This window comes from Epinephelus fuscoguttatus, linkage group LG3, assembly GCF_011397635.1.
Source record: "Epinephelus fuscoguttatus linkage group LG3, E.fuscoguttatus.final_Chr_v1".
NCBI lineage: Eukaryota > Metazoa > Chordata > Actinopteri > Perciformes > Serranidae > Epinephelus > Epinephelus fuscoguttatus.
In genome coordinates, this window is record NC_064754.1 from 35,798,493 (window position 1) to 35,821,140 (window position 22,648).

General features: G+C 45.1%; 1 protein-coding gene across 1 annotated transcript in view; it reads right to left on the reverse strand.

Moving 5' to 3' along the window:
- Nucleotides 1–1,090: 1,090 nt before the first annotated feature.
- The window catches only part of si:ch211-214c7.4 (microtubule-associated protein futsch), a 37,239-nt gene continuing 15,681 nt past the window's right edge, over nucleotides 1,091–22,648 (reverse strand). The window contains exons 2-6 of the mRNA XM_049572977.1: nucleotides 17,988–18,665; nucleotides 17,719–17,809; nucleotides 7,296–7,474; nucleotides 4,434–7,085; nucleotides 1,091–2,312 (exon numbers count right to left, since the gene is read on the reverse strand). Coding sequence (XP_049428934.1) covers nucleotides 1,219–2,312; nucleotides 4,434–7,085; nucleotides 7,296–7,474; nucleotides 17,719–17,809; nucleotides 17,988–18,564 — 4,593 coding nt within the window. The 5' untranslated portion in view covers nucleotides 18,565–18,665 and the 3' untranslated portion in view covers nucleotides 1,091–1,218. The remainder of the gene's footprint in view (nucleotides 2,313–4,433; nucleotides 7,086–7,295; nucleotides 7,475–17,718; nucleotides 17,810–17,987; nucleotides 18,666–22,648) is intronic.

The window sequence follows — 22,648 nt, forward strand, 5'->3', positions numbered from 1 at the left end:
CATTAAATTAAAAGCTAGTCTGAAGTTAGTTTTTAAATCAGGACAAATCTGATTAAAGAATAAGTACCCATGCCGAAGAATATGACTAAACACTTTACTATTCTTGATACAGTTCAGTTGGTACAATATTAAGGTTGCATGCAGAATGTTTTACCTGAATAAACCGAATGGGAGACCTTAAAACCCCGCCCCTGCTGCTGGTCTACATACACACAGGACCCGCTGTACTGACTTGACTTACCTTGACCTTAACCCAATTTTCAACTTTCTATGTACTAAATCTAACCATTTAGTTTGTTGGGAGTGGTAGCTCGCCTAAAGTAAGCACTACCTGAGAGTCTTGATTCAGGGCAAGAATTTTTCAACCATGTGTTTTCTTCTGCCTTTTTTTGCATGACTTAACAGCAAATGCTTGGAGAAACTGCAATCAACTCAACTGATCTGTGTTTTCTGTGCTTTGTTTTTACAGTACAGTTAGAAATCCCTGCCTCTCTCAAATTAATCTACAGCAGTGGTTCCCAACCTTTTTACGATATGGCCCCAAACACGCTGGATCTGTCTATAGGTTGTGACCAGATCTACTTACGACTAATTATTCCTTCCTCAGATTGCTAAATTTGAGTGCTTAGGCCTAATAGGTAGTTTCAGTAGTTTAAAGGGACAGATTAGAGAAAAGCTTGAAAAATAAAACACCCTTATTGGTTGGGAACCACTGATCTACAGCACCAAAAGTGTGTGGTTGGACCTCCAGGGCTGGGCAGTGTATAAGTATGGTTTATTGTCCATCCTTTTGATCCTATCATGGATTTTACTCACCTTCTCTCCGTTTATCTTTGTAAAATACTTGGGAATGACACAAGCATCAACAATGTGATGTAGTTTATCTTCTTAAGGAGATATTCTGATGTGTATCAATATGTAAGGACTCCTTCTAGCTATTGCATTGTTCCCCACAAGATTTACCTCAGTCTGTACAGCTGTTTAATAACGTTGCTTCACTGTGTGTATAATAATAGCACAGCAAATGTGGGCTGCTCTGCATCCATGTGTCCATCACCTTATTTGCTGTGTGCCTTTGTTGTGAATTATCGTGTGTGTGTGTGTGTGTGTGTGTGTGTGTGTGTGTGTGCGCACAAACAGACAGCACTTGTGTCATCTTCCCTGTATGAGTGTTGATGTTTAACAGATGTTGTACTCAGTGTGTATGAGTGAAATCCCTCAGTGATGTGTCTCCAGCTCTACCACTGTCCATTCTCCCTGTGGGGAGCTCCCAGTGGCCTCTGGGGAGAAACTACTGACAGAGGTGACGGTGGCAGAGGGAGGGGTGAGTGGAGGCAGCAGGCTGGGCCACAGGCTGCTCTCCAGGGGGCTCAGTGTGCCTCCTGCGCCCCCTGGTAGAAGCAGCAGAGAGGAGCATCCTTCTCTGTTCAGCAGCAGTGTCTGATTGATCAGCTGCTGGACTATGTCCACTTTCTTCCCCCAGTCCAGGTCCAGGGGTGGGGGCCGCTCTGGAGACTCGGGAGGGCAAGGGGAGGAGCTGTCTCCATCTTGGGAGGGGTTGCTGGATGTCTGAGGGGAGTCTCGGAGAGGAGGAGGGCTCTCGGTGGACGGCGAAGAGTCTTGATGTTTGTCTCCATCTGATATCACCTGTTCACAGTCATCCAACTCTTCATTTGACGTCTCCTGTCTGAGCTCGTCCTTCTCTTTAGCGAGCTCCTTTATTCCCTCCTCTTCATCTTCAGCCTCATCGTCATCACTATTCTCCAGGGCCTCATAGATGGTGCAGAGGCCAGAGGAAGGGGACAGCAGCACTGTCTGACCTTTATTGGACTGTTGCAGTTCTTGTTGCCACTGTAAGATTTGCTGCCTTTCCTTCAGTTCCTGCTGTTGCTGCTGCAGCTGTAGTTCAAGGTCTCTCCTCTGCTCCTCCTCCTCTTCCTTCTTCTTCACCTCTGCCTGCTCTCGGACCTTCCTCTCCACCTCCTCCTTATTCCTTTTTATTTCTTCTTCGGCCTCCTCCTTCTTCCTCCTCTGCTCCTCTTCCTCCCTCCTTTTCCTCTCCTGCTCCGCCTCCTCAAGCGGTTGGCTCTGTTGCTGTCTGCGTTGCTGCATCTGCTGCAGCTGTCTCTGGTGCTGCTCCAGCCGGCGGAGCTGGGGGCTCAGCGCCTGCTGGCCGAGGTTCCTGGGCGGAAGGTCGGCACAGGTCAGCTTCGGCGGGGCGACGGCGGCGACGAGAGGTTTGACGATGTCGCAGTAGGTTCTGGGGTATGCAGAGTGATCGCGGCGGTGAGGGTGCGGTAGTGCAGTGAAGCCTGTGTGTGAGAGGAAGTGGGAAGGAAGATTACAGTAGCGTGATGTTATAAAACAGGTCACAGGCAGCAGGACAGTGACAGCAGTGCAGTGTGAGTACAAGCAGAAGGGTGTAGAGGGAAAGGGGGGTGTGGGGTGGCCTTCAGAGGCTCATACTTGCCGAAGGAATAGTGGAAGCATTGTGAAGCCAAGCTCAAAGGTCTGCCAGTAGCCTACAGCACCAAACTGACCGGCAATCATTTGTGGTTTTGTACTTTGAACAAGTGACAGTGGGACATTGTCTGAAAGCTGTGCAGCAGTGACAGATACAGCTTGTTAAATATTCAGTGGGGTGGAGCCGTAGTATTTGTGTAAAAACAGTGAACACATCAGAAAATGGTGACCCTAGGTGAGGTGACTGGGGGTGGTGGCAGGGCGAGGGTAGAGAAATTTGTGCAGAGAGCAAACTCTTTTTTTATGTACATCTTTTTTTTAAAAAAAAAGACACCCAGAAAAGAAAGATTTATGTGAGCAAAAAAAAAAGCAGCCAACTTCCTGTATATGCAATCACTATCAATTATGGTGAGACATAAACAACCACAGAAAAGCACATTGCGAGCTTAAACCGTCATCACCCGTGAATGAAGTTTAAAGTTAGTCAACCGGTGATGCATGCAAAAGCTCTCCATGCATTTATAGACATCCAGCATCACCAGAAAAAAAACTAAAATAGCTTGGCTTTAGAAGTGAAGGCTAGACATTATTCCAGTACATCAAGTCCTAGAGCCAAGCTATTTGGCTGACCCTGAACAAACCAATCCAAAGTAATGTAATGAAAGTCAAGTCATTGTGCAACAGTGACATGCATAAGCATAAGTTAACATTAATACAGTGCTGTAGAACAGTGCAGCAAGAATGCTATTAAAAAAAGGTAGTAGAAAAGAGCTAAAACAGCAACACACCCACAGTGGACTGGAGCGATATTAAAGCAGAATGAGTGGGCTCTTGAGACTGGATGATGTCAGACTTCTTTTGCTACTTGAGATGCCAAAGTTGACCCATGGATGAGAAGGTCTGGTGGTGTGGATGATCAACTCATGGCAGATTTTCAGACCAGCGAAGTCTCTGAAAGGCGTACGTTCCTGTTCATCGTGTCCAGTTTTCAAGGGAAAGGCCACAATGTGTGTGTGTGTGTGTGTGTCACTTTGACTGTATTGCAAGAGAAAGGTGTAGGTTGAAGGCTACATGGTTGGCTAAGTGAAATCTGCTGCAATATATTGAGATGTGTAGAGCCAGTAGTAATTACGTTTGTAAGACCTTGAAATGAATGTCCCTAGTGTTGGATGACTTCTCTAGGACACAGATCCACAGACCATAATTACGCCACTCCCAAGCGCCCACTTCAATAAAACTGTCCGCTGAGAGAGTATGTCATGGTAAAAATCTAATCTTTATTTAAAGTTTTAAGGTTCATTACTCCAAAAGATGGATAAACACAAGAAAAAGCTGGGGTACATTTTAAAGTGCGAGAAGAAAGAGAGATGAGGAGTGATCGGGGATAAGGAAGATTGAATGTATCGTACGGTAGGAGAGTGAAATCCAACAGGATTATACAATCAAAACTCATTGTCAGTTGCCAGGTTTGTTCAGTAAAAAGTATCAGGATAAATACACATGAAAAACATGTTACACAGTTCATTACACATTTCTTTTGTTGTTAGGCTTAGTTTTCCCTCTGTAACAGCTGTAAACAGACAAGTCAAATCCATGCCAGTTCAGGGCAACCACATAATTCTGTGTTAAATAAAACAGAAAACAGAAACCAAAAACCCAGGCACGCTCACATATTAGGAGTAAATAGTAGTAGCTATTGCACATACAGGAATTTAAGCCATATACTCATCATGGAAATTTGATATCAGAGGGAAGTGCCACTGCCATCCTCTTTTTATTTCTTCCCTTTTTTTGCTCTCTGTTTTTTTGTTTGTTTACTTAACTTTGATTACGTCCACCCCCAGAGATTTCAGGACAAACACTGACGACAAGAGCTACAACAGAGATATTGTGGGGGAGGTTGGAGTGGGGCCAGAGGGCGTTAAGGGACATTACTTGGACTCTTAGGGAGAGGATGAGCTATACATTACCTGCAAAAGAGTTCTCAGTCTTTTCACAGATAGCAGAATAGTAGGGAGGCTGGATGTCATCTGGGTTTTCCTCAGGTTGCTGCAAAGTGCTTAGAGTTGACGAGGGGTCCAGGGCTTCCTCGGGCGCTGGTGCTTCCTCCTTGACATGCTCAGCAGGCTCCGCTTCCTGCTTCCCGCATTCGATGTACTGCTGCTCTGCAGTGCATGGCTCGGTGTGAGGTTGCGGGATGAGAAAGGGCTCCTTAGCCTCCTCGGGCAGCTCCTCCAGGGAGAAGATTCCAGGGCTCTTGATACAGCTCTCCCCTGTGGAGTGGGCGTTGGAGTTTGAAGCTGTGGTCATGGTGTCAAAGCCGTATGATGCCAACGATGTAGCTGAAGGTGGTGTGGTGTCTTCACCTGCGCCACCTATCACCTCCTCCATGTCAGCTTCCTCTCCCTCTTCCACGGTGGACAGGCAGCGCTGGGCTGAAGGCTGCGTGTCAAAGGTTGTCTGACAGACTGCTGGAGTCTCCAAGGAGTCATCCAACTGAGCCTCTCCCTCTGTGTCGCTGGCCTCGTCCTCTGTTACTGAGGATGAGGAGGGGTTGGAAGTGGGGGCAGTTGCAGGGCCACCCAGGACTTCATCGGCGGGCAGCGTCTCAGCCTCAGCTTCCTCCTCTCCTTCCCCGTCTCCTCTCTCTGAGTACATGCCCATGTCCTGGTAGTCCAGGTCAGGCTGTGGGGAAAGCATCTGGGCTTGCACATCTTGAGGCTGCAGTTTCCCGTCTCGATTGTAGTCACAGAGTTCCTCTGGCGTGCTGGTCTCGCTGCTCAGGGTGCTTGAAAGAGACATTCCTGGGGCAGAGAGGAGAGCTGGGACCAGGGTATGCACTGGGACTGGGCTGGACTGGTCCATGTACATTTGGGCCTCTAGATTTTGTGGCTCATCTTTGACAGAGGAATGATGGGGAACTTCTTGGTTTTCAGGAATAAAAGGAGCAGAGCCTAGTTCTAGCCAAGCTTGGGCTGGGGACTGAGTTGGAGTCTCAGTGTCTGCTTGCCAGGGGTCTGCCAAAGGACTAGCTGCAGCCGCTCCTGCCACCTGTGCAGGCTGGGGGATGTGCTCAAGAACCTGCTGTGGCTGCAGAGGTTCTGCCCAAGGATCAGCAAAGGGGTTTGGTTGGTCCCACTGAGCAGCTGGGGCAGAGGGCAGCACAGGAGGGGGAGGTGGGGGCTGAGCCACTCTGTTCAAGTTGTCCAACCTTTCATCCTCAGCAAAGTCATCCTCATCTGCATTCCCATAGCTTTCCAGCCCACTCTCTGTCACCCCCTCACTAGCCATCTCCACATCTTCATCCTCCTCATCATCATCCATATCATTGTCATGCCTGGGTCTCTGCGGTTCATCTGCCCGCTCTGAGCCCACATCCATGTCACACACCCGATCATCGTCATCGTCCTCATCATCGTCCTCATCAAAGTCATTCACTGGTATGTCAGGAACTTTTTCAAAGTCAGGTGAACCAGCAGAGGCTCCTTCCATGTCAATGGCTCCTTTGAGACTGCCGTCTCCCAAATCGTCCATGCTCTCTGTGCCCTCCAGTACACCAGGGGCACTCAGCTCAGACGCACCCTGCTGGCTGCCGCTTACTTCCTCAGAGTCCAGCTCAGAAAGCAAGGCGCCACCAGCCCTCCAAGCAGACCCTCCTACTGGTCCCGCCGACCCAGGACGAGACTCCTCTGTGGGCTGTGTGGTTCCACTCATTTCAGACACAGAAACCAACTGGCTTCCCTCCCTCTCCTCTTCATCCTCCTCCTCATTTAAATTGGTAGGAGAAACTACCAGAGGGATGGCATTTGTCGCTGCTGGGAGGGCTGTAGATGTGGAGGGGGCTTGGTCTGTTGACAGGTAAACAGGCTCCTCTGATATATCTGGAGAAGAGGCCACTGGTGGTAATGTAGGCTCAGCTGGGGCAGGGGTTGGCTCCTGCGTGGTTAGTAAGGAAGCACTGCTTTCTACCTGCTCCTGGGGTGGAGATGTTTGGGGTACGGCTGTCCTAACAGGGCTTTGTGGAGGAGATGAAGCAGCAGCACGTGTTTGAGCAGTCTCTTGAGACTTGGTTTCCTGGGCCACAACTGAGGGAGGGACCTCTTCTGGTGCAGGGGCAGCAGGGGATGGTACTTGTGGGAAGGACTCTGAAGCGCCCGTTTCTGCCAGCACAGTCACTGCTGTGGCAGCTACTACTGCTGCACCAGCAGCAATCTGTGCTTCTACATCAGGCTTGGTCGTATTTGAGACTCCTGTCTTCTTGCCAGTAGTGAAAGGTGGGACAGCCTGTGTGGGTTTGGTTCCACGTTTTGCCTGAGGGGTGCTGCTGTTTGCAGGTCTGTTGGCTGGAGAGGCAGGCGGGGTTCGACCAAGGGGCTGTTTGTTACGGGCAACAGATGGAACAGCAGCTACAGGTTTCCTTGTGGGAGTTGATTTCGCAGGTGTGGGAGTTTTGGGCTGTGACACCTTGGGTTCTGCTGCCTTCGCTGTTGTGGAGGATTTGGAAGTAGAGCTGAGCTTTACGGCGGCCATGGGTCGAGAGGGTTCAGGTTTTTTGGTGGCAGTGGATGTTGTAGCTGTTGTAGGTTTCTTTGCCACTGCAGCAGAAGGTGGGCGACTGACATCTGGTGCACAGAGAAAAACAGCAAATGTCATTTTACCCTGTTTGCTGGTGCTTAAGTCAACCACTTCATGCTACTTTGTTACAGACATTTCAGGCTAACAACTTGAAACTGTCTAACCAAAACAATAAAATGTGTTTATGCAATTCAAATGAAAATAGGACATGGCTTCAGAGAAGTGTCTCCTCCAGTTTAGAAGCAGTAACGCCTTACCTTTCTTAGGAGCAGCAGTTCTGGGAGGCTGTGCCGCTGTGGTCCTGCCAGTAGAGGGTGCTGTGGTAACTCTAGAAGCAGAGGTTTTGGTGGTTGCAGTGGTGGAGGGCTTGACTGTAGCTGAGGCGGGCCTTGCTGCAGCAGATGCAGGTCGAGATGTTGAGGGACCTGTAGCAGGCCTGAAGGAGGACAAACAAACATGTTCAAGTGGCAAAAAAAGCTCAACAACAAAAACAAGTTCTGGCAGCTCAATTTTTGCGGTCCATTCACTTTGTTGGCTAAGCTCCAAACATGAAACCAGATGCTCTGCCTCTACATGCATTTACAAGCATAAATAAATGACCTGCCTTAATGTAAACCACAAAAGCAATTTCAACAGGAACCCATTATCGCAGCACCATCCATCTATTGCCACACTGTAAGGTTGCCTTTATTCTCCAATCACTTCCATGAGACAAGAACAGGGTGTAACGAGAAGGAGGACGACAGGAATAAAATAAAAAGATGGAAGGGAAATGGAAGCTTGAATAGGAGAAGAATGACAAAGAAAATAGGTAATGCAGAGATAGACGAGATGAGAGCTGAGGCAACTAACAGTGACAGGAGCAGAGGGTATCGAATTAAGAGCTGTATGGTGAGCAGAAAAAAGATGAGAGTAACAAAAAGAGGGAAAGTAGCCAAACCAAGAGGGAGAAAATCAAGGACAGTGGAAAAATTTGGTTAAAAAGAGGAGGAGAAGGAGAGAGGGGCATAAAAGTTAAAAACCCATACAGCAGGTGGGGGAGGAGGGAAGAAAACAGTCTTCAAATCAATCCTGCTTTAAGCTCCTGGTCTACTATTCAGTCAGGAAGAGTTCTTATGTGACACTGCACTAATCCACTCAATCACTACAACTGCAGCTACAACAAGCCAAAACTCCTTTCCCCACTTCCTCTCTTCTTCCATTAAGCTCCTCTCCTAGACAAGAGGAAAGATTCAATATGTGCTCTGCCTTCAGAACAGACACACTATGGTCTACAACACCTACAGTAAACCTAACATTATGTTGATTCACTTAGCAAGTTAAAACCCATCTAAATGTCAAAACTGGCAGAAAAGAACACTCTGAAGACACCACTCTGCCTCTTGGAGACTCAATCCATTAAGCCTTGTTCACACTACATGACACCCTGAGTTTACGCTTGCTGACAGTTTTGCAGCTCCCCAACAAAAGCCTTAGATCAAAGGCACATCGGCGTTGGCTCAGCGCTTGAGCACTCTGTATATTGTTCAAAAACTAGAGCCAAAAGGGTCGCAGATGCTCCCCAGGTATCTAGCATACTAAATATCTGGACCTGTCGAGGACTTCGTCAGTGAGCTACAGCCACTGAGAGTGCAAGACATGGGGTGAAGACAGACAAGCGGTGCTGCAGCGCTTTTCATGGTGTGCACATGTGTGCTTGAAAGGGAGAAAGAGAAAGTGACAAAGATGGGGCAAGAGAAGGCAGAGCATTGCATGCAATGTTTCTGTAAGTTATATGGGACGTCCACTCTACCCGCTGAGCTACTGAGCACCCCGCTTTGTCACTTTTTGAATTTGATATATTCTAGCAAGCACCCACCCCTGGTTCGACCTGCACATCACATGACACTCATTTGGGATTCCTACAGGTGAAGCATCCTGTAGTGTGTGACCCCCTGTTGCTGGCATGTAGTGACATGTAATGACCACAACAACTTCAAAACTTGATTACAAGACAGAAAGTTATGAAGTGTGAACAGCGCAGCAATCCCAAGTCTTGTGGAGTGAACTTAGCTTTAGGTTCATAAAACAGTTCTTAAATCAGCAGATTAGTTCTGCAGGGGCCTTTTAGTCTTTTAAACCATACCTGACAAAAACTGATCCTCCTGCCAAATTTTAGACCCTAACCCACGTCTGCTGTTTCTGCTATATTTCATTAATTACTGACTGGGCATTCAAATTCAAGTCTGCTTGTTAGATATATGATACACATGGGCTCAGTTGACTGACACAATCACAACCACAAAGGAAAACACTTTTGGAAATATCAAAACTTGAACCCTATCCAAGTCCTTATTCAACATTTTCAAGTGTTACTCAATAAAATATTCTGAACCTCAAATTTGATACTTCTGAACAACCCATCATGTGGAGGTTGCCAACCTTTTAAATTGAGAGCCAATGTCTTCATAATATTAAGCAATGTAGAGCATGTAATAAAGTTGTAGGTATCTTATGTTAGAGGCAAGACTACTTTGCGGTATTATTCAGTTATGTTTTTCAGAGCCTTACTAAGGGCCAAATTCTTTTCTTCAAACAGTCCTGCTCTGAGATCAACTGAAGTGATCAATTATGAAGTATTTCCACATGCCAGCACCCTGTTATAGGATACAGTTTGATCAGTGGAAGCAAATTTGTCAGTGACATCTGTGCATCAGACTAAAAAGTGCAGTAACCTACATAAAAATCTGAATGTTGCTTATGCTGTGCTATAGTGGGCTCTGTGAAATCTCTTCACAATACATTTGTCTTGTCAGGCTCCAGGAATTTAACGTAGTCTGTGCTACAATGCACTGCTGCATTGGCAAACCTACAAAGTCAGTCGGTTAAATGAGCTAGATGTCACCCACAGGCAGTACTAGCTTCTACACTTAAACCCTGGTGTGCAAAAACTATGCAAAACCTCAGCACTGTTCATAATTCGTACGAGTCGACATCTGTTTTTAATAAAACTGAGTCTTTTCACAACAACCAAGAGCTGTGTAATCAAATGTAACTGCCTTAAGGAACTGTGTGACCCCATCGCCAATTACGACAACCTCCATTACGTCTTCTTTTGGACTTGGTCTGCCGACGTGGTAGATGATGTAGACATGAACTGACAGAGACACATTGACTTAGATGGCTTTCAGCGGAGCAGCATGCCTGCACACAGATGCCGCTCCCACATCACAATAACCATTACAATGACCATTTGTTTCCTCAGGATCAGACAACCGCTGCACAGACATGGACTCATAGGGGTATTGTAATTGGCTGCTATCAGACAGAAGATTTGGGTTGTAATGTGAAGTCCAGCCAAAGCACTGGGAAGTGTGTCAGACACAGAGATGAAATCTGCCCTGAGTGAATGCTGGGTAACGATGAACAAGAGACGAAAAATAAACAAGGAGACACACAAGACGGGAGAGAAGGGCACGGGTCTGTACTTTTAAGCAGAAAAACAATAACAGAATGAGGGGAAAGGTAGAAAAAGGTGCATTAACTGGGGCCATTTTTATATCCAATCCTGCAGACAAGCAAACTATGAATTGACAGAATCACTCAATTATAGCAGGAATCAAGGCAGACATAATTGAGCTGGGAAAAGCGACTGAGTGAGACTGAAGGATGCGAGACATAACCGAAGATGAGAGTTAAGGGATGGGAATAAAGAGGGTGTGTGTGTGTGGGGGTGGTGGGGGGGGGGGGGGGGGGGTCGTCATAGACACAATATAACCCCAACCCCACCCTCTATTGTTTTATGATGAGTCAAAACTCATAAAAGGTTTGATCTAGAGGGACAGCACAGAGAAGAACATGCAGATCCACTAATGCGTGTACTCCACACACTGCCTGTGGGTGGTGGCTGATGGCTGGTGGTTCTGTTGTTGGTGTATTAGTATGGATTACACTGCCTGCCAACAGAGGGTTGAAATCAATACAAATAAAAGTCCAAAGGGAGAATGAAAGGCACTACACAGCCATCTACAGGATGTTAATGACCAAACACAAGGTCCTTTTAGGGGCAAAGGTCAGCAGAGTCGTCACTCATGCACTCTCTTTGTTTTGCAGACAATATTCACAAATGTTTGCGACAGATGCAAACAACACACCCATGGTATTTTAACACGCTGAACAGCTGCAACATCTGTTTGGCTAAAAACCAAAGTGTAAACAGGAGCCAAGGGGGTTTCTGATGCCACACCTACTTCCATCCATTCATCCATGCCTTCCAAAAACACAGCTGGGAGGCTGAACTCCCTTGACATACCCACTCCTGTAGATTAAATTATTCTGTTTTAATCACGCCAAAGAGAAAGGAGAGGGCTTGGCCAGGAGGTACACTTTATCCCTGCTGCAGTAAGCTCATCCTACAAACAAAATGCAGTCAAAGTACACATTTTGCTGTCTCCGCCCATTTTCCCCCTCACGACTTCAAGGGCCCCCATCCAAGACAACAAATAAAAATGGAGCACCCTAACAATACCTTGTTTGGCTTGTAGGCTGTCCAAAACCAGCTGCTTTACTCCTTCCTGCAGGGAGCACACATTCCTTGGGTTTGTGTGAGCCTACGGTTATCTCCTTGACAATATAGAGTGGAGGCCTGAATCAGCTCAGTGGAAAGTTGAGATGAAGTGTCGCAGCCTAGCAATAGCATGGCAGACAGTGTTGGCTCTTATGAGGCCCTGGGCACCCGCCGTCACTGTGATAGATGCCATGGGCCTTTTCTGTTAGGACAGTAATCCTGCTCCCCACCAAGTCGGGGAGAAATGACAGTTTTATCTCCAATGGGACAAGACAGAAGTAATCCGGAGAAGAGGTGGGGAGAGAAACAGACAACATGTAAGGATAAAATTGAGAGCAAAGCATATTGTGCAAAGCCAAGTCTGTCGTCTACGGCCAGTGCAATGGGTCCGGTGTATCTTGATAAATTCTCCATTACGGCCTATTCAGTTTTTGAATAATGAGGGAACATTCAGTATCTGAAAGAGCAAAAACTACCATCCACCAGCATTTCTGTCCAATCCCAATGGGAATGCTATGAACATAAATCATCTTACTGATTGTTCAGCAACATAATCACTGCCCTTCTCATGTTACACAACTACACTCTGAATTTAACAGTCTCTATATGCAGCTAAATGATGGATGAGTTCGAAATATGGGGACAGCTCGATGGGCGTTGGGCTTTAAGGAGGGCTTGAGGAGATCCTGGCGAAATGCCCGGCACTGTGCATGCACAGACGGCAGAAAAAAAGAATGGGGGGGAAGAGAAGGGAGATTGAAAGAGGGGGTGGGGTGGACAAAGACTGATTGCACAGTCAGTGCAAGGACACCATAACCCGTCGTTGGAGGAGAGGAGAGCAAAGCAGGTGCCAGATTAGAACACATTTGGCTTCTACTCCAGTTATCAGGGGTTCTCATCTACCGCTGAGACAGAGTCATCTTCTTGTCAATTCAGATGGATTGTGTGTCTACTCATGAATGCGTTTCTCAAGCTGCTTTCACAAATGCTCTGCAAACTTGAAATGATCTAGACATCACCTGAGGGAGATGTACGTGAGAATGCAAATGTCCAAATCAGTTTGATCGGACTTTACTTTGCCAGCTCCATGGTACAAAGTCTGTGTAGTGTTGGACTGAGTCCATGTGTGATGTGTTGATGACATTTTCAGCTCAGACAGTACCAGAAGAAAACAAACATCCAGGGGTGAAGAAGAAGAGTCATTCCCACGAAGACTGCAACAAAAATGCCTAACTGGATAGATGGCGAGATTCAGGAGCTTCAGTAGGTAAGGGCAGAAGCCGAAATTGTCAGACAAATTCAAGAACAGCAACAGACTGCGTCATTTATGAACAAATTACAAATCGTGACAAATCGGGATACGTGACCTCGGTGTTAACCCAGGTCATTTCCTGACTCCTGTACACTCTAACCAGGCAGGTAGGTAAGAATGCTTCTGACACAGGCAGCCTTCTGTTGTGTCCTACGTGTGTGAAAGGGAAACTCCTGATTCTCCAGACACTGTCCGAAGTTCATATAAGAACGGTTTTGGTTAAATACTGTAAGTAAGAAACAGAAATATCAACACATGGCTGAAAACAGCCCTGCCACCTTGCTGCAAGCACAAAGAGTGTTCAGCACAGATCCCGAACTGCCTTTTAAATCATATCCTTCAAATCTTATTCCCACCATACCTAAGCACAAATACCATTTCCAGGATCTCATAGCTGAACATGATCACCAAATCTAATTTGTCCTTCATGACTGAGGCTCTGGCAAAAGTAAATTCATTTCTCAAAAACTCAATGTTTCCACTTCTCCCTTTGGGCCAATTACCATCAATACTTCATGAGGGAGGCTGGTCTTTACACTGGCCTCAGGTGGTGTGTTCCATTAGACTTTTAATGAGATGTGGTTTATGTTGGCCTTCCTGTAGGACTCAAAAGATCTGTGAATGTGTGTTTCCATGTGACAGTTTGGGCAACAATGACTGCTGTTGCCTCAGCAATATGACAAACATATCAGGGCTGGAATTACAAAGACGTAGCTGCATAACCACAAGGAAGAGGCTGTGCAGCCATTGTGTTAAGGCTAAATAATCTCATTAGGTATTGTCAAATCATTTAACAACATTAAATTCTTGTGTTGCTATGGATTGTTAGTGCCATCGGTCTGTGTCAATGCAAGTCACCGCTTAGGCTGACTGAAGGTCTGTCGGTGTTACTGCCCGTCTCTGCCAGAGAGCCAGCACGAACACTAACACTGACTGAAAAGCACACCACTACTACTGTTGCTACACAAAGGATGCGACACGCCACTGACTTTGACATCACATGCAGGTGGCACGAAATGCAACACGCATCATCTGTCACATGGGCGGGCACCTGCTGCTGTTCTCCTGTTGTCCTCTCTATATCTCAAGCTGAGAGGCGAGTGCCTGATGTCACGTCCCGGGGAACGAGCCAGGAAACAGTCACATAGGGATGATGCGCTGCTGTAATCAGACTCCAACACTTGAAATGCCTCATCTGATTAATTCAGAGGATGAGCTTCTCCGTGCTCACACCCTTCCACACACAAACAAACACACTGAGTAGACATCAAGAGCAATCACTCCTTGCTTGACCAATTGTCACCCAAAGCCTACGTGGTGCCAGAGTATTAAATTTTACATAAAACTGAACATGGTCACTCTTGAAAAATCCAACACAGAAAATAAACTAAATCCTCCTGACAATCAAACCAATGACTGTGTTTACAAGGTCTTTAGTATCCCGGTTTTGATTGGGTTTTTTAAGTATCCCGTTTTTGTGTTTGTGCATGTAAACACCATATCCCGAATTCAGAAACCGGGTTATGCCCTTTTCCCGGTTTCAAGAAACCCGGTTTTGCCACCTGGAGTACTCCGATAGAAGCCGGGATACTGGAGCATGTATACGCCTTATCCCGGTTTCATGAATGGTTCAACTACGTCACACAGCCGGCTGAAGGATGCCCTACTCATTCTGAAGTTTTCTCTCTACTCTGAAACTGTAAACTCCATGAGAACGATCCTATCCCACCAGTCACAGCTACGTATTTTCATCCACTGTTGCCTTGTACTGCGTGGTGGCAGTGACAGCCGAATACTAGAGCTTGAGATTCTCTGCGCGAGCCCAAGCCCGGCCTAATAATGTCAAAATATTATTTACAGACTGATTTAACAGACGATCACTGCTGCCACGATCACTGGAAAGTCTGGGCGAGAGGCTTCCACAGAGGAGCGCCCAGTTTGCACCAGCTTTAAACACGTTATTTATTTCACTCAAACTGCGTGTGGCTATTAGCGCTGGTGTTAATGAATTAGACCTTGTTTATCAGTGAGAATCATTTGCATAGAAATGTCCAATTTTTTTCATAATATTTATTCACAGCTCTTCACCACCTGGATCCTAAAATAAACACCTGTTTTATTACATAATCATGCTTCCGTGTTGCGCCATTCATTAAGATCCTATGTTTCTGTCATTCAGATAAGACTTGTGGTTTAATACTCTTAATTATAACAGCCAACTTATTGAAAAATGTCGGGTTTAAATCGGGCTCAGGTCCATAATTACAGTTAATTGGACGGGCCGGGCCGGTACCGGACATAACGTGCACAACGTGCATAACGGGCTGGATTTTTTGGGCCCGATCTAAGCTCTACCAAATACCTATCAAAGTTGGTGACGTATTCAATATTTGTTGTCGCTCTCTCCTCCCATTGCTGAAGATGAAGTGGATGAGCCATAGCTGTAATGCAACGTGAGTGTTTACTAATGCTAAGCCCGCTACAAGCCACAGAGGTGTCATTTTTGTCTTACTTCTAAATATAATAAATATAATAAATATATCACATTTCCCGCTCAATCTGTTGTAAACAAAAGACATAAAAGATGTAACACACGCCTGCGCAGATAGGATGCAGTGATCAGAAAACGGGTTACTGGTATTTATCATGTATACAGGGATATGAATAACCGGGTTTCTCTGTGTTCCATGTAAACATCATATCCCGGATATGCTCAAAACCGGGATAAGCCTCAAAACCAGGATACTAAAGACCTTGTAAACACAGTCATTGACTAATGATGAAGAGGTCATTGAATTTAATAATATATCAAGAGAAAACAACAACAACACCATTCTCTGGGTCCACCTTCTCAAATATGCAAATTTGATTATTTTCTGTTTTATAATATTGTAACTTAATCTAGGAACTTGGAATTAGCATTTTAAAAAGTAGAAATAATATGAGTGAAAAAATGGATAAGGAAAACAGCTTTGGTTTCAGCCTGAGCACTGATCCCTGTTTAAAACTTCTATATCTACAATAGAAAGAGTTGAGGTATAGAAATTGGTGCCGTTACACACAAATAGGCTTTTTTTAATTTCTTATAGTAAAGACATTATGCAATAACCCTATGCTGCTTCAGAAAACAGAATGACAGCACAGGGCAGCATATTAGTTTTTATCTAATAAGAGATCATTAAGAGAGAAGACAAGTGGAGAGAGAATCTAATCAGGCCTTTCAGTACAGAACACCACATCCTGTGGAAAGATGTTGAAGTGATGGATTATGGATCTGGCACTCTGTGTATATAAAGTGATGTTTCTAAAGTTTAAAAAGGCCTATGACATTAAATCAAGTCGAGCCAAGTTTATTTATATAGTCCAATATCACAAATCACAAATTCGCCTCAAGGGGCTTTACAATCTGTTAGAGCGTCATTCATAATGTTAAGATTCAAACACAAAACAACATTCGAATGCTGAGCAGCTTTTTTCTGTACAGTTGCAGATAAAGATAAGGCTACACTAATATTATTAGTATTATACTATTTGCAGAATTAGTTTCCAGTGGTGGCTGTGTAGGATTGTTTCCAACTCATGAGATCCAAACAATCCCAATGACTCCAGAGCTTTTTCCAAGTCCAAAAGTTAAAATTTAATGAAAAAGACAGGTAATCATTTCCAAAACACACGTTTTTATCTAACAAAATATTCTGCTTCTGTCCGTATTAGTTGGCATTTAGCCTTTCAAAAACAACATCTCTGTGTAGTTTGCTCTCCCACTTGGTGCTCAGAAATGAGTTACATATTAATGCTGTATTAACGGGGCAGTGTAGCAGCAATCTCACAGCACCATAAATTACATTTATTCATTCATTAAAGTTGATTTAATAAAAAAAAAAGACTAACTCATTTAATGCAATGAATGACTTTACCCAAATTGCAGGTTTTGTTTAAGGATTTTTACGGTGATGACATCATAAAATATAACGACAGACATTTGAAACTTGCTTTGAATGTAAAAAATGATTCTGTAGAGAGCACAATTTGTACAGCAGACAACATCCTCAAGTTTAAAACTTGTAATCACTATTTCACCAGCTGACAACTATGCTTGGCAACATTTTACAAAAGCCTGTAGTTTTCCTTGGTATCTTGAGTTACTTTCGAGTAAAAAGTCTTAATGAACAAAAGCTTTCTAATCCCAGTGGCAGTAAATGGCACGGTCAACTATGAAATTCTACAACACCCCAACTGATCATTTGAGAGCAGCACTTCAAGTCCAACTAGAGCACTCTCTGTCCAAACCACCAGCTCAGTATGAGAGGGATTATGATCCAAGTCAATAGCTCTCTGGCCTGGGGAGGTGGGGCTGGTTTCTGCCAGGGGGTCTGTTTGGGACAAAGCAGTTGTTCTTCAGTATCGCTGCCTCTGTTAAGGCCCTCTGTCTCAGGTTATTTCTGCTAACATGACTCACGCTCTTGAAGCGAAATTTGACTCAATAACGGCCCAAAGACCACAATGGTCACCGTTCTCCCCTGCTCTCTTTAGGGCATCAAGATAAACAGTCACCCTCTCATCCAGTTTGCAGGGGGGGGATTATAAAGTTGAGATCTCAGAGAGGGGGAGGATGTGTGTGAATGATGGACAGAAACACAATAAAGAGCAGGAAGAAAGAAAGCGAGGGAGGAGTGTTATTGTTAAGTAAAACAAAAAGAAGTTTGCAACTGCATACTATATTCAAATGCCTGTGTTAGAGGACTCTGTGGACACTGCACCATCGGCCTCTGTTTAGATTACTTTAGCATTCCTGCTGCCTGGTTTGGATAAACATGCATACCTGGTGGTCTTTGAGGCGGCAGCACCATCCGCGGTTTTGGTCGAAGTGCTGGGTTTTGGGGCAGTGGACACCGCTGCTCTGCTGGCAGTAGCTACAAAAATAAAAATGGAAGGACATTAAAGTGAGACTGCATAGGAAAAAAAAGCAAAATTAAAGATGTTTAAGTATAGGTTGTAGCAGAGAAAAGTCCTGTATATTTTCAGACACGAAATCACATAAACTACATCGGTCTTTTTCATTTCAATGCAGTTTTACTTATCTTGTCTTACCTGTGGTTTTGGGTCTGGCTACATTAACAGTCTCAGCTGGTGGTCTCTTCTTAGTAACGCCATTCACTGTTGTTGGTTTGGAACCATTTGTTGCTGTGGCAGAAGCAACAGAGGTAGCCCTAGCTGATCCAACAGGCTTCTTGTCAGGCACTCTAGTTTGGTTCTTGACAGTTGAAGAAACTGCTGCTATACCCACCGGCCTTTTCGGTACAGCTCCCGCTGCCGATGATTTTGCCGTAGTTGTCGTTTTCTTGGCTGCAGCTGCAGAGACATTGTTAGAGGATTTGACGTCATTCACCGTGCGGTGTGAGGCAGTACCTGGCCGCAATCCAGAGGCCCCTGCAGATCTAGCTGTGGGCTGTGTCTTAGTTGCAACGGCTTTTGGTTTGACTTTGGCATCTGCTGCCACTGGCTTGCCACTGGCCTTCGGAGCCGTCGCAGATGCTACATCACTTGCAGCTTCCTCTGGTTGCGATGGGGCTGGCTCTGTTATGTTGTCCTGCAATGACGAAGGCTCTGCTACTGCTGCGGCTTCGGTGGGCTCCGTGGTTTCCATGGTATCCCCATCCGGTTTCATTCCTTCCTCTTGCAGGTGAGAATGCCAACGTTGCTGCTTCCTTGAAAGGTCCAGAGGCTCACACTCGTCTTGACTGGCCCTTGCTCTCACACTTCAATGTCCTGCAGAAGAACAACAAAACACATCATCACAAGCATATTAATAACTTTCTTTTACTGCACACCTACTCTTAAACCCAGAATTGAACCATGCCTCACTACTCATGAAGTCATATGATTAACATGACACTGTCAGCCAAAGGAAATGCCATTTATGGAGAGGGGCCTCCAAGGAATTTGAAGGAGTCTGAAAAACAGGAAGTGAGCACTGAAAGATGCCAACAAATCTGTTTTGTAGACCAGTCTCGCTCCTCCACAGTGACTAGTCAAGCCATCTAACACAATTACCATGATAATAATGCATCATAATGTGTGCGGTATCAAAATAAACTCAGGAATCACTATTAAAAGTACCACAATAAAAGCAGTCGTGGTTGTTTCAACTGCACATTTTATGGGGCAGAAACAAAAAACTGATGACTTGTGACTGCGCTCCAAATGGCTTCCAGCATCTTGAAACTGAAAGGGAAAAAGCTGTGGTTTGGAGTGCTGAAAGCCAAGAGAGGCTTCACAATCTCCTGACATGACACACAGCCCACAGAGGAGGAGGAGAGGGAGGAGGTGAAAAACAAGCACCAAATGGCCCACTTGTCAGCCATTGTCTTTGTTGAGCAGATGCAGATGGTAATCGTTACATCATCCTGTGATCACTTAAGAGATTTGTGTGCTGGGAGATTCCTTAATTGACAGTATTAGTGGAAAACTTGGAATTTATGTAGAGTAGAAGAAGCTGTGGTGAGGTTGGAGAAAGGGACGGGATGTGGAGGATGTGTGTGAGCTTAGTCATATATAGGTCTTGAACTCATTAACATCAGTCAAGTTCTTTTATTCTGGCTGGACAGAGCTTTTCCGGGATTCGTTACGGGTTTATTATTTTCCCCTCGATCATCCCCTCCTCCCACACTCCTCATTCCTTTGCCCCTCTGACCACAGTAGCTTCTCCCCACCCCCTCCCGATTACTCCTCTTTTTTCCTATATAGCCACTTGTTCCTCCCCTCCTCCCACTACTAATAGATCTGCTTCCAGTAAATTGCTACACATATGGTCTCGCCAGTAGAAGCTCTGTATGGCCCACAAAACAAGCTGTGCAAGAGATGGATTGAAGAGGAAATAAAAACAGGTTGAGAAAGATGGAAAAGGGAAAAAGAGCCAAGACATACTAGCATATAATTAAGTAATGGAACAAAACAAAAGCTTCCAAAAAAGGGAGAGTAAAAGTGAATAGGTTTCCTTCTACTAAGCAAGAAAGACAGGAGTAAAAATATCAATGATCAAACCATAGGCCCGTTTCCACCGCAGGAACTTCGGGGTAATTTTACGGGGCCGGGGCCGTTGGTGCGTGTCTCCACCGCAGGGACCACCCCAAAAGGACAGAGTTTCGGCACTTTTACAGGGGCTAAACAAGTCCCTGCCACGGAGTAGCTACTCAGAACGGCCCCGAAAAACTCCTGGGAGGGGCTTGGGGTTTACTTGGTGCTGATTGGATATACTCAAGGCGGGATGTCACGTCAACAGAAAGCGACAAAATAGCCGGCATTTTTAAAACTCAGCAGACGAGGAGTCATGTAAACGAAGAGACACGCCAGAAACCCAGCAACCACCTCAGCTCCTTCCATGTTGATAGTCATCTTTCTTATGTCTGCTTTCTTCTTCTTACTTCTGCTTCGTACTTCTGCTTCTTCTTCTTTGTTGTTCTTCTTCTTTGTTTGTTTCTTTGCCACATCACCCCGGTCAAAATGGTCGCACAACGATTACGTCACATCCAGAGCCCTGTAACTTTACAGGAACCTTTCTCCTACTCCGCCCTCTCGGTGGAGACACGGCGGTTGAGAGGGCCGAGCGAGAGGACATTCCTGTAAAGTTCCTGCCCCTCAAATAGTACTAGGAACTTCTTCAGTGGAAACGGGCCTCATGACAGCAATTCAAAAAAGAGAGTAGACTCTGCCCTCTCGGTACAAACTAATAAAAAGGTCACAGCTGGAGACAAGTCATGATATGCAAGCCATTAAGCCAGATAACTAAATATATCTGGGAAAAAGGCCAATGAGCAAACTTTTCCACAGCCATAAGATACTGAGTGCATTTATACAGCCTCATGGTGTAGAATAACCAAAGTCAACACACGTTTGCCTTTAAGATGGATAAAGTATCTGTATCCATCTGCAGCTGACACATTTCCAAAAGACATTTTAGAATTTAGTCTTTTAAAAAGGCAGCACTTAATGTTGTCCAACGGTCAGGAAACATTTTTTTCCTTGCCAGTTACACATTAACATCCGAGGTAACACAATACTGCTGCCCCTTTCTCCCAGATCCAAAAATGTTGATACTTTTGCACTCCTATTTATGAGGTTAGTCTGAACTCTTCTGCGTCAATGTACTGGAGGTTAGCCGAGCAACAACGATGCTTCATCAATAAAAAGTCAAATGCATAAATGGACCATTTGTTGCCAGTTTTTCACTAACTTATTTAGCCAGTTTAGTGTTGATAACCTCTGAATACACCTCCCTGCAGACTCCACACAAACACCCACACCATGCATACAGCCACTGAAACCCCTAATCTCTTGTATAAAACAGTAAAATCCTACCCTTTGGTTCAGCCATGGAAAAGTTACAACCTGGACTCAGTGCTTGCTGTACAACAGTTTCCCTCCTGCTGCCTTCTGTTGTCCTTCTTGCTCTACTCCGGTCACTGTGGTTACAAATCTCACACAGAAAGGAAGCTGAGTAGCAGAGAGTAGCCTCTCTACCAACACAAAGTTTGGATTGTTACTTCCTCTGGAAAATATCACACCTTTAATGATTAATTAGATAATGTGCAGAGCCTTTACGACAGTGTTGCACATATCAAACCCATTGTCATTACTCCATTTATGAATGGGAAGGTTTGGAAGCCATTAGCAAATTGGAAACCTAGAGAAGTGGTAAGCGAGGTGGCTTCTTACCGGTCCCTCTGGATTTTAATCTCAATGTGTTGGCATGTTTGTGTAAAGAGAGTATTTACATGAGGAATGGAAAAACTGGTTTCTCTCCTTGTCAACAACGTTCACCCAGTTTATTCAGACAGAAGGAGCTGATCCAAATGGAAAGAACACTGATACAGGGAATTTGACTGGCACCGTGACGTGCATGGCATATTTTGGCCAGCGCAGCTACTGATGCCAAGGGCTTAGCAGATCGTAGAATGAATCACATTCCTCATGTGATGACCCCCTTCTGGGCAAGTAAAGGCACCATGTCTAACCAGCTGACACTATGTGACGCAGCGCAGAGGGGAGGTGAATGGATCATTAAAATCCCATCCACACACGCACGCACGGATAAGGGATGTTTTACTAAATTACAGCTAGACTGCTCTGCAGGGCTGATGCTTGTTTTCACATCCATCAGACCACCACTTGACACCAATACTATACACAGTTTTGGGATTCTTCAGGCTGTTGACATTGAGCTGAGAACATGTTGAGTCAGAGCTCCTGATTTTATGTTCAGAAAAATGACTGCACAACAACACCAGCAGCATTTTTCAAATTGTCCGTCTAGTCGAGATGAAAAACCTCATGCACTTTGATGAAATACAAAAACACCCTCTATTGTCTGCCATTCTCTCAGTCCACATTTGCATAACAAATCCTAGTTCACTGAAGATTTAAAAACCATATTCAGGACGCAGCATGCCTTCTTTCTAGCCAGCTCCACATGGCTAATATCACAATTAGTTCGAGACCCCTGGTGACAGTTACAATGTGTTGCACTTATTGTAATGACAAAGACAAAGGCCCAAAGGCTGAAAGAACTGCAGTAATATGTGTTTAGCCCAAACTGGAGAGGAGTGTGTTTATAAATGCAGCCATCACTTTGTAAGACTGTTAGAGGGTGTCTGTCTAGACAGAGAAAGGACTCAGTGGCCTCAGTGGTATTTACATTCCACTTCTTCTAATAAAGAAATACGGCCTTGTGTGTCATTAAATCTTACTCCTGA